Source organism: Herpailurus yagouaroundi, unplaced genomic scaffold, assembly GCF_014898765.1.
Source record: "Herpailurus yagouaroundi ecotype Mexico unplaced genomic scaffold, PumYag 159, whole genome shotgun sequence".
NCBI classification, from domain to species: domain Eukaryota; kingdom Metazoa; phylum Chordata; class Mammalia; order Carnivora; family Felidae; genus Herpailurus; species Herpailurus yagouaroundi.
The window spans coordinates 14,380,667-14,397,462 of NW_024412400.1; the positions used below are offsets into that span (position 1 = coordinate 14,380,667).

The window sequence follows — 16,796 nt, forward strand, 5'->3', positions numbered from 1 at the left end:
GTTGGGGCTAATACTATCTCCATCTCCCAGGGACAGGGAAAGCTCAGCTATCCCTGGATAATACATAGATTGAAATTATTCTTTTTCAACCAATTTCTCATATGTAACATTTTTGTTTACCATTTTTCTACCTTGGTTGGCAGGGTTTCTGGAGTCAACCTCCTTCATTTCTGTTTCTTGAGTAGTTTGGGGGCAATGAGGCTTCAATATGAGTCTTCCCATCCTGGTAAGTGGAGATCCTTAGATAGGCAGGAGTGGGGGATCAGAGCACAAAGGAATAATCTGACTTGTGCCAGCTGAATTAGGTAGAAGGGAATTAAAATTTTAGCCTTGAATGAAGAGATCCACAGAGAAAGTCACCCCTATTATTATCAGCTCCAAGAGAACAAGAAAAAGATACAGACAAAAAGAGTGAGACACACACACACACACACACAAAAGAGCGCATGTAGGAAAGGTACCCTGAGTGACAGTAGAGAAGAGAACTACCCAAGCCTGTGGGCACCCAATGGGTTATCTACCTAGAGTACCTGGCTAGCTGGGAGACTGGGGGAAGGAAAAGGGGAAATGAATACTTTATTTTTCTCTGTTCTCATCCTTGTTAGGAGTCTGCTTAATTTAAGGAGCCCTGAATTGATGGTCTTTGCAAGAATTTCCAAGTTTGCTTTAATGCTTCCAGAAGGTTAAAAACTTCTGGGTCCCGATGCTTGAGTTTAGCTTTGTTTAGCATCAGATTTTTTTCCTTGTCCCAGGGATTAATGGTATGCTCACTGGAATCAACTTAAATTAATCCTGACAGAATTCAAATCTTGAGAGAAATATTAGTTGAGACAATTTAAAAATTCACTTCTAGTTTTCACTTACATTTAAATATAATTTCTTAAGAATGCCTTGCTCTTTACCATATTGTCAAATGTCTAAGATTCTAAGGCCTGCTTCATGAGAGCTAGCAGGTTTTCCCGTCCTTTAGGAAAGGGGAGAAGGGCACAGAAGGGAGAACAATTCTTCCTGTCTTCTGTGGTTGCCAGCAGAAGTGGCTAGGAACACATCCAAAATGTCAAAGCAGAGAAGGTGCCTCACATTAAGATGACTGATTCACAACTACCATGGAATGAATGTATGTATGTTATTTCATGCTTAAATATTTTTATTAAAATGGCCTTCCATTCCAGTTTCTTTCAAGTTGCATGGAAAAAAGATAGTGCTTATGCCAAAGATATAGTAAAAGCCTGTTTTAAACTACCTCAAATTTACACAGATTTACTTACACTGTGGATCAAATGGTGTGGTTTAAATGTACATTCATCTATATGTGTATTGGAACATATATATGCTTCACCATAAAATAGAAACAAAGGAATCCACATTTCTGACATCTATTTTTAAATCAGATTTCTAATGAAAGCATGGTTTGCAGATGAAAAGTTTCAATATTATAAAACAGACACAGATAATTGAATTGATTTATAATAACTAAACCAAACCCACGGAAATAGATCCACGTCACCTACTCTCATTAACCTGAGAGTCCAGCCTATTCATTAATTGTAGTGTGTGATTTAAAGTTTAAAAAGATACTGAAGGAGTTAGTATAATGAAATATTCTGTTTGAAATTTGAAACTCTGGTTGCATTCCACAATTAATTTTCCCTATGAGCTAGGGCTACAACTTAGAGTCTTCTCAAGGGAAATTTTAAAAAATTACCAACTGATAATCTTAAAATTGTTTCAAAAGGGAATTATGTAAAGTCCTCCATTGATTCATACTATATTGCCATTAGAAAAATAAAATTTAAAACTGCTCTAGTTTTCACACTTCCTTCGAAAAAACTTCTTTAAAAATCCAAATATTTGGTTTAAACAAATAGTATATACTATTTTGTTCATATAAGTATAAAACTAAATAATTATGTATCTTTTAGGTTCTGAGACAAAAATGGCCATAACTAAAAACAAGCGCCAGCAGAATAAAACTCGGATGTTACTGTACCTACCTTTAATGTGATACTATAATGTCCAACAAATGTTGCATTTATCCATGATCTTGAATGGGGATCACCCAGGAATTCTATGTGATACTGTTCAACATTTCCATCCAGGTCATAGGTCACATATTTCCCTTTAAAAGGATCTGGGCAAAGTATCCCTGGCCAGCTTTCAAAAGAAAGTAGTTTTAATTATTTTGATGCTTTAAAAAAAAAAAGGCAGAAATCAATACATCTGTTATAATCATATATCAAACTTTCTCCTAGGAATTTTTAAAACTCCCCCAAATTAAACATATTCATACTTGTATCCTTTAAAAGTAGGATATTCACTTGATAGATGTAATCAGTTGTATCTTTGTAGATATAGAAAGCTTTGGAAAAGTCACATATTTAAGATAAACATAAGATACAAGGAAAAAGAATTATAAGACAGAAGGATGATCTCCAGGATCTGTAAGAGACATTTAGTCAGGGCTAATAGGAAATGTAAGATTCATGGCAGCTTTGAATCAACTCTAACCAATCAGAAGGCTTAATTACTAAAATGTCAACCCACTGACAGTTTCTGACAGGGTAGAAGAGAGCTGGCATTTCCTGAGCCAAAGGGCTCAGGGCTGCCAAAGGGGTACTGGCAGCTTAGGCTGCGATAACACTAAAAATTCTAACTACTGTGGGAAATGCAGAAACAGAGTTCAGCAGTTCTATATTGCCCCTTCCTTGCATCTGCTCCACTGGAAGACCAAATTTCTAAAAATTTTTAGTTCTAGAAATAAGATTTATCCTTTACTAAAAATAAATCTTTAGAGGTATGTTCTTTCGTGACATAAACCTCTAGAAATTCCTTGATAGGTTTCATTTTTCCATTTGGCAAAAACATATAAATATATATATATATATGCACATATATATGTATATATATCATATGTATATGTATGTTACATATATAAAGATATATATATCACACACATATGTGATATATATAAAGATATATATATATGTTATATATATAAAGATATATATATCTGTATATGTATATAGATGTTTTTAAGATATATATATATATATACATATATATATATATACACACACATCAACTAAGTTTTGACTGTTTTAGCAATCTTTTGAGACTCTGACCTACTGTTCGGAGACTAATGCAGGAAAGGAAGACAGCAAATAAGGTCAGGAAGCTGTGACTAAGGAATGCCAAGTTCTACTTCGGTTTGCAGCTCTCTTGTGAAAAAAGGTAGTCAGGTTCAAATCAGAAGATTCAGGCTCTTGTTCTGCCTTCTACCAGACAAGAGGCCTCAAGCAGGTAACTAAGCCTTGCTATGACTCTGGTTCCTCACTGTCCTAGTTATAAAATTCAAACAAGTACATGCTTTATACATTTTTTTGGGTTTTGGCAAATCAAAATATTGTAGAGTGCCATCATTATGAACCAAACTGTGTTCCCCTCACCAAATTCACATGTTGAAGTCCTCATCTCCAGTATCTCAGAATGTGACTATATTTGGAGATAGTGTCTTTAAGGAAATAACTAAGTTAAAAGGTGGGCCCTAATACAACATGACTAGTTTCCTTATAAAAAAGAATATTATGACACATACATGCACAAAGGGAAGACCATATGAAGAACACAAGGAGAAAACCATCTACAAACCAAGGTGAGAGTCTCAGAAGAAATCAAGCCTGCTGACACACCTTGACCTGAGAATTTTGGCCTCAGAAGGGTAAGATAATAAATTTCTGTTATTTTTAAGCTACCTAGTCTTTGATACTTCATTATGGCAGCCCTAGCAAACTAATACAATCATATACAGTAAGATTGTTGGTATAAATGAGAAGTAGGAAGAATGATACAAAGCATTATTTTGCCACATTTATTTAGAAACTGGACAAATTAGACATTTAGATAATTTTAAAACCTACAGGAAGCATACAAATCATGCTATAAAGAATCTGAAATCACAAAAATGCAAAATCTACAAATTTTCTTGGGTTTGAGGACCATAGATGGTTGATCTTCTACTAAATTATCTATTGATATGAAAGTTACAAAGTCCTAAATATAGAAATACACCTACCATACCACTGTAAAAAAAAGTCTTTACAGATCACAAATAACACAATGTAAACTAACACAATATGTCATAGTTAGTATTAATGAAAAAAAATTTGATTCCAGGAAGCTGACATATCCCAAGTATAGTTGCCAGGTGATGACTTGGGTGCACCAGTCACCAGGGATGGTGGAGTATGTGAATTGAACAGGATGCTGAGCAGAGTTCTTTGACTCTTGGGCCTTTCTGAGTTAGGAGAAGGGGCTGTCTGGCAGCCTTAGATCAGGGAAGAGGAAAGGCTGGAGGATCACAAATTGAGTCAGACAACATAGAACCCAAAGAAGTCTAATACTTTGGAAAACTGGAAATGATAATGGAAAAGTCAAAGAGAGGTTCAGGACCTATCTAGTTATTATCAGGTTCACATCACAGTATCACTGCTATTTGGCAATCTTATTGGGCTCAAGAGTGCTTAAAAGAAACCTTGAGTGGAGTTTATCTTTTAAACCTACATTGGAAATCTACATTTCTGAAGGAACCCACTCAAAAGAAAAAGATTTCAATAGGCAAATAAATGATTAAGAATGAATGGCAGCTGCATTGGACACTTCTAACTTATCAGAAATCAAGAAACAGTAGGTCCTCCAACTGGATTAATAACTACTTTAAAAGAAGCCAAATTGTGATTGTTATATTTGTTGACTGCTCTGTAAAATGTAAGGGGTTCGTGTTTAATACTAGGTGATTTGCACCTCACAGCAATTTTAAAAAGGATTATTGCCAAGCAATATCAAATTATAAGTAGCATCAACTCCATTCAGTGTAAAACAACCACAGGATTTATAACACTTGAGACATGAAAAGAAATTTTGCAGTTATTCTGTTTAAGATAAGCTTTTCTGACACAAATTCTGATACAACTTCTTTTACACACAAACCTATTGGGCCCAAGAGTATTCAATTTAAATTATTTAAAAAATATAAATAAAAATAGAGGTGACTCCTAAAAATAATTAGATACCAATGAAAGAAAAAAGCTTCTATTCATTATTTAAAACATGTTATATTATAGAAAATTTTGCATGCTGGTTTACAGATGAATTATGAAAAGTATCATCAAATGTCCAAATAACTGGGGCACTTCAGTAATTCTTCAGGCAGTGCAAAGGAATTGTCTGACTCCTAGTCAAGCAGGACTAGATAGAATGTACCAAATTGCAGGAGAAGCTGAGGAGAGGCAATGGCTGCAGAAAGCAAGATTACCTCTCTCCACATTCGACAGCCATCATTTTCTCTGACTCAGTGTGACTGAAGAAAGCTGATGTCCATTTTTTTGATCTCACTCTGAACTCCATTTGAGTTCTAAAACTGTCAACAATGACACTGCATTGTGCACCTCCACCCCCCGATTTTTCACATTCATATTGATGAGAAATTCTAAAGTGTTGTCTGTGGGCTTAGAGGGAGAGAGGGAGAGTAAGAGATGGCAACCCGATGGGAAGGTATCAGAATTACAAGAAAAGTCGTGTGATTAATTTTAGAATCTATGGGCGGTGGGAGGTAAAATACACAAATAAAACACAAATAGATCCATGTATTGGAATCCACTTGGAGAAAAGGAGAAATTTGGATACAACAGGTAACTTCAAGTGCAAATATACCATCAAGAAACTGATGTCTTACACATTTCTCATCCAGTAGAAATGATCTTTTTTTTTTTTTTAATGTTTATTTATTTTGAGAGAGAGAGGGAGCATGCATGAGCAGGAGAGGAGTAGAGAAGAGAGAGAGAATTCCAAGCAGGCTCTGTGTCATCATCACAGAGGCCAACATGGGGCTCGATCTCACAAACCATGATGTCATGGCCTGAGTTGAAACCAAGAGCCAGACATTTAACCGACTGAGCCACCGAGGTGCCCCAGAAATGATCTTTAATAAGATAGCTACTGCCTTCAATAGAAGTTGAAGCTTAAGCATGATTTCAGTTGCTGTGTATTTATGCTCAGTGAGAAGTACATGACTGTTATTTTCAAACCATGGTTTGGATGTTTAAGAGGAGAGCAGATTTTACTTGGGCCTCCTTTTTTATCTATGGGAAACAAAATGGATGAATTGGAATCATCACTAACTGAATGCTATACTTGCCACAAAATCTCTAAGCTGTACCCAACTACAGGGGGCTGATGGGAAGAGGAGATTCCCCATCCCCACCCCCCCACATTATATTAATCTATAGGCAAAATAATGCAAATAAGAAATAATCAAATAATATTTTATAATAGTGAAAGGATCTAGTAGAAATCTCATTTTAGAAATTTAAATACTATATCTAAAATGTATCACTGGATTGGTTTGTTAATTTAAAGGCATATTTTACTATTAAATTTTACTACTACACTACATTAGAATGCAAATATATTTTCTGTAAACTTATTTTTGTATTTATGAAAAACTTTGTAAAATGTCTGTGTAAATATGCCCAAGGTAGTTACCCTAAATAGAGCCTAGTTTCTGCTTGACAATGTATCTTCTTCTAAGGAAAATATGCACCATTATTTTTCACTTTTAACTTCTATGCCGTTTCTAGCTGAATACCATGCTATTTGATCGATTTTTAAAAATTAAGGGTGCTTAAACATTAGGAAGATAGTTTTTCTCTTCTTAGTACATGTAGGTATCCCCACCCTAAGCACAACAGACATGCATAGATCAAAGACAAGAAGCTACATATGTACTTTTGTAAGCATGGAAGTGTGGAGGTATCTCACAATGTGGAGGTAAATGTAACTATTATAAATTGATTTTCCATGGAGTTTGCCCATAGACAAAGTGCTTTCTCTTGAAAATTATTTGTTTTTATTACATAAAGATTAAATAGGCCTTTCTAGATTCTGTATCAGTCTCTCTTCGGCTTTTTTAGCTTTATTAGAAAAGGTCAACTCTTTTGTAAAGACTAACTCTGAGATGTTGATAAGATTGAATTTCTGAGCCTTCAAAGCTCAGTGTAAGACCCATAGGCTAACAAGAACTGACCCAGATAATGTTACTTCCTAAGTGTCTCCATAGCCACCTAGCTGGTCTTTCCACTTGAAACTTCAATGTCTTTAATGTTGTTTAATTAAGAACTGATGTTTGATTGTTTTTAGTGGGTTAATTCTACCTTTATATTCTGCTATTGCAATTTATCCTGTTATAATCTTTGTATGTATTTACAGTAACAAATAAAAAATATAACTAGATTTGAGTTTTTATATTTTAAAGTTATATTTTAAGCCTGTATTCAACTATACTTATTTCATAAAGAGGAATACATCTGATTACTTAGCCAAATGCATTCTACTCTTTCCAATAAGCAAGAAGGTAGATATAGCTGCATTTTGCAGGTATTCTGATGGTTCTAATCATAGATTAGACACATTTAGGGACTGGAGTAAAACATGTTTCATGTGTATTTCAGGTTCTAACCCTCAGTTATAAGCACAAACTGCAAAACAAATTCCTAATCAGATTTATAATATAATATTTCAGATATAGTGACAAGAAACAAATACATTTCTTGAATTAGTTATTGAACCTTAAGAATTTCCATTAGAAAATAAAACCTCTATGCTTTCAAAATATTAATTTTAGATCTGAAAAATGACATGGGACTACAAATACTGTCATAAGTAACATCATAAAATAAGCATTTATATTCATGCCTTTTTTTTTAGAGAGCAAGAGCAAGTGAGTTGGGGAGAGGGGCAGGAGAGAGAGAGAGAGAATAAGAATCTTAAGCACGCTCCATGCTCAGGGTGGAGCTGGATGTGGGACTTGATCCCACGACTCTGAGATCATCACCTGAACTGCAATCAAGAGTTGGTCACTCAATCAACTGAGCCACTCAGGTGCTCCAATATTCATGTCTTTTAAAATATTTTTTTACATAGCTATCTAGCTCCTCTTCATGCCAATCCTAATTATTTTACAGAAGAAAATAATATTTTTATGATTTAAATAAATAATATGTATATATTTATAATATTTCATATTTGATCTCTAGAAAAGTACTCAGTAGCAAATGGTATATATCTGAGAGATTTCCATATTTGCAAAGACATTAAATGTATTAGTTTGCTAAAGCTGCCACAAAAAATACCATAGAGTGAGTGGCATAAACAACAGAAATTTATTTTCTCATAGGTTTGGAGGCTTTAAATCTAAGATTAATAGGTCAGCAGGGATAGCTTCTCTTGAAGCCTCTCCTTGGCTTGTAGATAGCTACCTTCCTACTGTATCTCTACATAGTTTTTCCTCTATGCATGTGCATCCCTGGTGTTTCCTTGTGTGTCCAAATTTCCTGTTCTTATAAGAATACTAGTCAGATTGGTGTGGGGCCCACCCTAATGGCTTATTTTCACTTAGTCACCTCTTTAAAGGCTCTGAATCCAAATACAGTCACTTCTGAGGTTTGAGCTTGAAAGTATGACTTTCTGGGGACCACAATTCAGCCCACAACAGTAAGTGACAGAGTAAGAACATAAATGTAGGTATTGAATTGAAAGCCTCTTATGTATGTGTTGTGTGTGTGTGTGTGTGTGTGTGTGTGTGTGAATGTGTATACGTATGTTAACGTGAGTCCATCACAGTCTCTCTATGAAAGAAAACATCTTATATTCTTCATGAAGAATAGCTAACTGTGAATGAAAACAAGGTAATATGAGGCAGAGTATCCTAGCTTTGAGAATGTTAAGTATGAGAATACAATGTAAAATAGCAAGGGATTCTGGGAAGATAGTGCCAATGTTATTGTAGTTTTAGAATCTCCTGAAATTTCCCCATAAGTACAGGTAGAACAACTATAATAGCAAAGCCAAAACCTGACACACAACATCTATAACAAAACTAAGTGATAAGCTATCCACATAAACTACCAAAATAGGAGCAGGCAGGTTCAAACTACTGACAGTTACAAGACCCACATATTACTAGCATCTGTATGAGGGGAAACAGTGGGAGGGGGAAGGCAACCAGAGGTCTGATGGGTTTGTGAAATTAAGAAACTCAAAACTGAAAGAAGTACTTATTAAAAAGTGCAGCAAGTCAACGTGAGCACAGCAGCCAAACTACGAGGGGGGTTACAACAAAACCTGAAGGTATTAGAGCAGTCTGGGCCCTATGAACACTTAAAACTAACCAACAAAAAACTCCCTTATCAGGACAAAAGCTTACACTGATGAGAAATTGCTGGAAGTATAATCCAAATCAAAGAAGAAAGGATCAATACAGATAAAGGAAAGAGAAGGTACAAATAAAAGTGGGGATACAACACCAAAAGCACCATCCATGAAAAAAAGATGGGTAAGTTGGACTTCATTACAATTAAAAGTATCTGCTCTGCAGAAGACATTGGTAAGAGAATGAGAAGATAAGCCACAGACTGGGAGAAAATATTTGCAAAAGACATATCTAATAAAGAAATGATATCCAAAATACACAAAGAACTCTTAAGCTCCCCAATAAGAAAATGAACAACTGAATTAAAAGATTGGCGAAAGATCTGAGTAGACATCTCACCAAATAAGATATACAAATGACAAATAGGCATATTAAAAAATGCTCCACATGACATGTCATCAGGGAAATACAAATGAAAACAACCACGTATGTCCATGAAAATACATAGGGGAAACTTAAATGCATATCACTAAGCGAAAGAAGCCAATCTGAAAAGGCAACATATCATGATTACAATAATATAGCAATCTGGACAAGGCAAAACTATGGATACAGTAAAAAGATCTCCAGTTTCCAGGGGTGGTGGGATGGATGAATGGTGAAACATAGGAGATTTTTAGGCCAGTGAAACGATTCTGTATGATACTATGATGGTGAATACATGTCATTATACATTTGTCAAAACCTACAGAATACACAGTACAGAGATCAAACCCTAATGTAAACTGTGGACTTTGGTCACCAGTGATAGGTAAATGCCGGTTCACACACTGTAACAAATGTGCCACACTGTTTTGGGATATTGATGGTATGTGAGGTTGTGTGGAACAGGGGAGGAAATATGTGAAAAGAAAAATGCTAAGAAATTTCAGAAAACAAGTTCGTATTTTTGATACTTTGAGAAAATAATAGAATAAGGGGCTCTGGGTATACGATTTAGACAAAAAGGCTAAAGAAAATCTATTCTGCAGATTCCAGTTCTGGACAAGTTGAAATAGACTCAATTCTCTATATTCTTCCCACTAAGTACACCAAAAATTTCTGGGTATTATATTTCAAACAAACAAACATAAGAATATTCTAAAAGATGAAGAGAAAATAAGCCAGATAAGGACCTTGGGACCTGAAGAATGATATGACAGGGAGCTGCCTGAGTGTTCTTTTTGCCTCATTATCTCCTAGATTGGGTGCTAAAGAAGCCAGCAACTCAGAGACACCAATGGGTGCAAAGGAACAAAAAGTCCATATGAAGCCTGCTTTCTCAAGTCAAAGGACCAGCATAGGGAAAGCCTAGCAAGACAGAAAACTTTTAAGCAATAGCTGGGAAAACAGCTAAATACCATGGAAAAATCTGCAGATCCCAACTCTATCCCCATCAACAAAGGTCAAGTGGTGAGCCTACACTTCAATACACCCAGCAGTAATAAAGCCCCATGTCCTTCCCACTCAGGTGGTGGCAGAAGAGGCCTACTGGGAAGCTGGAATTGTTATCACCTTCCAGCATTAACATGGTTCTCCCCCCATGGTATCAGTGGAGGTGAGTAACAAGATACTCTACCTCTCTCAGCCAAGTTGGTGACTCGGCTCAACTCTCATCCCTGCCTACCAGTAATGAAACACCCTTCCCTTCCAAGAGACTAAGTGAAAGCTGAGTAGAAAACCTAGGCTTCCAACTGCCATCTGGCAGTAACAAAGAGGTTCCCTTATATCCCTTCAGTGCAGTAGTAGGAGCAGCCTGCTAAAAACAGATTTAAATAAAATCCAAAATGAAAATAAATAGAAGATAGAGAGAACCAAATGTACATTTTACAATAGAAAATACAATAACCAAAACAAAAAAGTCAATGGATACTCTCAATAGCAGAATGAATATGAAAGAGGCAAGAATCAGTGAACTTAAAGTAGAAATGATCCAATCTGAACAACAGAGAGAAAACAGACTGAAAAAAATCTCTTAAAAAACAGAACTCATGTCATATAAAATGAAAGAGACACAGCAAGAGTCCCTCCAAAGCAGCTCCTGCCCCAATACAGCCTGCAAGCAACTCCAAGGGGAACTGGTACCACTCCAAAATGACTTCTGCCCCAGGGAGAGGGGAAGATAACCACACATATCAGTGCCCCCACAGTCCCAGTGGCCAAACTTTATAGCTGGCAGCACAGAGAGGGTACCCTGTTGATCAGTCCAACTGTCGCCCCAGCAGGCAGACTGGGGACAGACATCTGGGGACAGACACCACCCAACCACAAGCCCATGACAACCTAGACTGACCCCTTAATGGCACAAGGACCAAACGTTGCCTAGTGCACCCACAAGCAAAGTGGGCCACTGTAGCCAACTGGACTAAGGCAAATGCAACTCAGCCACATTAGTAGGGTGCAAGCAAATCACACAGGACACACCTCTGTTTCTGGTGAACAGGGAGCCTTGCATTATAGGCCACAACAGGACCTCCTCTTCATAAGGCCACCACTTTCAAGATCAGGAAACATAGCTGACCTCATTAATACATAGAGACAAACACAGAGAGTTAGACAAAATGAGGAAACAGAGGAATATGTCACAAATGAAAGAACAGTACAAAACCACAGCAATACAGCTAAATGGAACAGAGATAAGTAATATGCATGATAAAGAATTCAGTAATGGTCATAAAAATACTCACTGGACTTGAGAAAAGAGTGAAGGATCTCAGTGAGACCTTCAAGAAAGAGCTAGAAAATATAAAACAGAACAAGTCAGAGATGAAGAACTCAGTAACTGAAATTAAAGAAAAACACACACACACACTAGAGGGAATCAGTAGCATATTAGATGAGGCAGAAGAACAGATAACATCTGGAGGACAGGGTAATGGGAAGCAAACAAACTGAATAACAAAAAGAAACAAGAATAATAAAAAATGATAACAGGTTAAGGGAACTCAGTAACATCATCAAGCATAATAAAATTTGCATTAAGGAGTCCCAGAAGGAGAAGACAGAGAAAAGGGGCAGAAATTTTATCTCAAGAAATAACAGCTGAAAACTTCCTTAATCTGGGGAAGGAAACAGACACCCAGATCCAGCAAGCATAGAGAATGCTCAAAAAAATCAACTCAAGGATGTCCACACCAAGACACATAATAATTAAAATGGCAAAAGATAGCAATAAAGAGAATTTTAAAAACAGCAAGAGAAGAAACAATTACATACAAGGGAAGAAGCCCCTATCAGCTGATTTTTCAGCAGAAACTTTGCAGGCCATAAGGGAGTGGTCATGATACATTCAAAGTGCTGAAAGAAAAAAAACAAACAACAAAAAACAAAAAAACAAAAAAAGCCCCAAAACTTGCAACCAAGAATACTCCAGCAAGGCTATCATTCAGAATAGAAGGAGCGATAAACAGTTTCCCAGACAAACGACAGTACATATTGCACACTTGGGAAAATCAGTCTAGTGTGGGAAACGCTGAGCTATACAATAGTAAATCTATAGAATCTAAAAGAAAAAAAATATTTTGGGCATCTAGTCAACAATTATAGAATATACATTCTTTTCAAGACAGACTATGCTGGGCCATAAAATAAGATTCAAAGAAACTGAGTACAATATATTTAAACTAGAGCTCAATATCAATAAGATATTTAAAAATCCCCAAATATTACATAACTTAAAGATACACTTCTAACAGCTCATTTTAAAGAAGATAATCACACAGAAAATTAGTAAATATTTGAAACTAAAGGTAATAAAATACAATATATCAAAATTTGTGGGGTAATAGCTAAAGCTGTGCTTAAAGATAAATTTATAGCTTTGGTTGCCTATTTCAAGAGGAAAAAGGATTTAAACCAGTTACCTAAAGTTTCTAATTTAAAAAATTAGAAAAAGAAGAATCAGACCCTAAAGTATCAGGAAAATAATAGTGATGAGATCAGGAAACAGTAAATAAGAAATCAGACAAATAGTAGAAAAAAAGTTGACTGTTTGAAAAGTTTAAAAAATTCATAAACTTAGCAAGACTGTAACTCAATGGTTTATTATAAAACAACAACAAAAACTTTACCTTGGCCAATTCTGTAATTTTACCAAAACCAGACTTCCAAGAGGGAGTTGTGAATAGACAATCTTAAATCCACTTTGATGAAGCTGAGACTCTTCAGGAAAGTCTTCTTCAGCAACAGAGCACTTATTGTATCTTGAATCAGTGTTCATGAAGCAGTACCATGGTTTATTGTGATCAACTCTGGCTGCATCCTCACTTGACAACAATCTCCACTTCAAACAGCTTTCATACTCACACTGAACCCACAATTTGTTTACGTACATACTGTTTTCCGCTGAGGAATCCATTGCAGCATTACAGTATTCTATTACCATCCAATTTTTCTTTTTCCATAAATGCATTTAATCTGGAAAACCAGAAGAAAAGAATAAATATTCAAGAATATGAAGAAAGAAAGTTCAAACTAAAATCAGAGAAACAGCTCTATTATACCTTCTTTGTCTACATCTTCTCTATCCCATAAAGACTATACATTTTGAACAATGTATGTTTCCACCTACCCAGAAAGAAAGGAACAAAATAGAAGCATCAATTGCTCTGGGCATAAAATGCTTCAAACTTAAAAATAATTTTTTAAGTAACAAATAAAAATAAAAATAAGTATGACCATTTTTACAGAGAAAACTGAAGCTAAGAAAAGTAATTTGTTTGAGGTCCCAGAGCTAGGATATGGTAGAGTTGGGATTTAAATGCAGGCAATTTGGCTCCAAACTCTGTGGTCTTAACTACTTAAGCTGTACTGCCTCTTGGGATGTATATTTATATGTATATGAAATTATGTGACAACCCTTTTCTAGTTCTGATGAAAATCAAGTGTAACAAAATATTTCACCATATCAAAGTTTTAAATCTCTTTTTAAAACTAAAGGAATCTTTTGCTTATACAGTTTTGCCTTTTATCCATTAATTCAAGTGGTTTGAAAAAAACATTTCTCCGAGTATTTTATTATAAAAATTTTTAACATACAAAACATTAGAATTATATGATTAAGCCTCCAACTTCTAGGCTCAATAAGTATGTGTGTACTAAAAATAATATAACTAAAATAAAGTAAAAATATTAGCAACTTATTTTGCAATAAAAACCTACTTTAAAGAATGATGTCAATATACCATATTCATGAGTTAGTAAAATACCATTCTCCAAGTATAAGCACCATTTAAACAAGCTCTTAATTCATGAGTTAATCGTATGTTTAGAAACCCAATTACTGGGGTGCCTGGGTGGCGCAGTCGGTTAAGCGTCCGACTTCAGCCAGGTCACGATCTCGCGGTCTGTGGGTTCGAGCCCCGCGTCAGGCTCTGGGCTGATGGCTCAGAGCCTGGAGCCTGTTTCCGATTCTGTGTCTCCCTCTCTCTCTGCCCCTCCCCCGTTCATGCTCTGTCTCTCTCTGTCCCAAAAATAAATAAAGGTTAAAAAAAAAAAAAAAGAAACTCAATTACTTATCGTATTACAGGGTCACCACAAATTGCTTTAGAAATTTGCCAACATATGCCAATAGCCATGGCTCACATTTTTTTTTTACCTGTTAATACTGCTCGTGTGAATGTATCCACAGAAAATAAACTTACAAGAGACTATTCTACATATACGAAGACCCAAGAATATTTAGTGTGGCACTATTTATCATACTGGAAGAGTGGAAAAATCTGAAAACATGAAGACCAAATCTTCTGGAAGATAAATATAAAATTTTGCTAATAATATTAATTAGAAACATTATTTTTTTAATTTTTTTAATGTTTACTTATTTTTGAGGGAGAGAGAGAGAGAAAGAGAGAGAGCATGAGCAGCGTTGGAGCAGAGAAGGAGACACAGAATCCCAAGCAGGCTCCAGACTCCTAGCTGTCAGCACAGAGCCTGGCTTGGGTCTCAAACTCACCAACAGTGAGATCATGACCTGAGCCTAAGTCGGACACTTAACCAACTGAGCCATCAAGGCACTCCGTTAATAATATTAATTTAAGATTTCTGGTTATCTCACTGGTGAGGAAGTTTACAAGAAGCAAGACTGCAATTTAGATTGCAGCTGAAATGGCTAGTCTTCCCTATTCTCTGGGCCACTAGATGGTACAGCAGAAGTTGCTGAGTTCAGACTTCAGAGGCAAATTATATGTGAACTCCTGGTTCGGCTACTCACCAGTTTTCCTTGGGCAAGACATTATTTTGCATTTCACATCACATTATGTGTATTTTCCTCCTGTGTGTGTGTGTGTGTGTGTGTGTGTGTGTGTGTGTGTGAGAGAGAGAGAGACAGAGAGAGACACAGAGAGAGAGAGAGTTTTGTTTATGTATTTTCAATCATTGTATCATCTTTGACTATACTGAGACAGGCATAATATTGAATAGAAGCCATGATGGTAGAAACGTTTTTCTAATTTCAAAGAGAATGGTTCTATTTGACTATAAAATCAAATATGTATATATATATGTATTTGTAGAGAACATTAAAAGATTACAAAAAATTTTTTTTCCTTTAATTACCAGTTTACTATAAGGATTTTTTTTTTTTGCTAGTCATGAAGTACTGTTGAATTTTATCAACTGCTTTTCTGTATATATTTAGGTAAACAAAGACTTTGTTAAGCCTGATAATTGGGTATGTTGTAATAATGAATTTATTAATGATAAACATACTTGCATTCCAGGTAAACCCTACATTGTCAAGCGTTAGGAGAATTTTTCTTTAACATATATATTGCTGTATGAAGTTTATTAACAGTTATTTAAGATTTTATATAATTTTATATATAAGATTTTATTTAAGATTTATATATATAAACATATGCATATATTTATAGATGAGATTGGTCTAATAATTTCAATTCTCTTCTTTTTTTGTCTTTGTCTGGTTTTGATATCAAGATGAAAATAGTCTCATAAAATGAAGTGCAGAATGTCTCCCCTTTTGGCAAAGTTTGCCCAAGGGAGGAATTCCCAATTCTGCCATACATCTAAGAATTCTGGTGTATCTACTATGTCTCTCATTATGTTTCTTTCACTCTGAAACTTGTTTATATCTTCTTTTTACTTCATTCATCTTGTCCATACTTTTTAAACAACCAGAGTTTGAGTCTCCCCATTTCTTCTTTTCAAGTTTTTATTTAAATTTTAATTAAGATATAGTGTAATAATGGTTTTAGGAGAATTTAGTGAATCATCACTTATATATAACACCCAGTGCTCATCACAATATGTGCCCTCCTTAATACTCATCACCCATTTAGCCCATTCCCAACTCCCCTCCCCTCCAGCAACTCTGTTTGTTCTCTATACTTAAGAGTCTCTTATGGTTTGCCTCCCACTCTTTTTTTTTCTCCCTTCCCCTATGTTTATGTTTTGTTTCTTAAATTCTGCATAGTGAAATCATACGGTATTTGTCTTTCTCTGACTTAGTTCGCCTAGCATAATAAACTCTAGCTGTTTATAAAATCTACATTGTTGCAAATGGCAAATATCCATTCTTTTCTATGGCTGAATA

At 35.4% G+C, this 16,796-nt stretch overlaps 1 protein-coding gene across 4 annotated transcripts in view; it reads right to left on the reverse strand.

Moving 5' to 3' along the window:
* Window positions 1-16,796, reverse strand: part of ZCWPW2 (zinc finger CW-type and PWWP domain containing 2) — a 151,136-nt gene that overhangs the window by 83,059 nt on the left and 51,281 nt on the right. For all 4 annotated transcript variants that reach the window (XM_040479996.1, XM_040479994.1, XM_040479997.1 and 1 more), the window contains exons 3-4: window positions 13,315-13,660; window positions 1,995-2,154 (exon numbers count right to left, since the gene is read on the reverse strand). In XM_040479996.1, coding sequence (XP_040335930.1) covers window positions 1,995-2,154; window positions 13,315-13,655 — 501 coding nt within the window. In that variant the 5' untranslated portion in view covers window positions 13,656-13,660. The remainder of the gene's footprint in view (window positions 1-1,994; window positions 2,155-13,314; window positions 13,661-16,796) is intronic.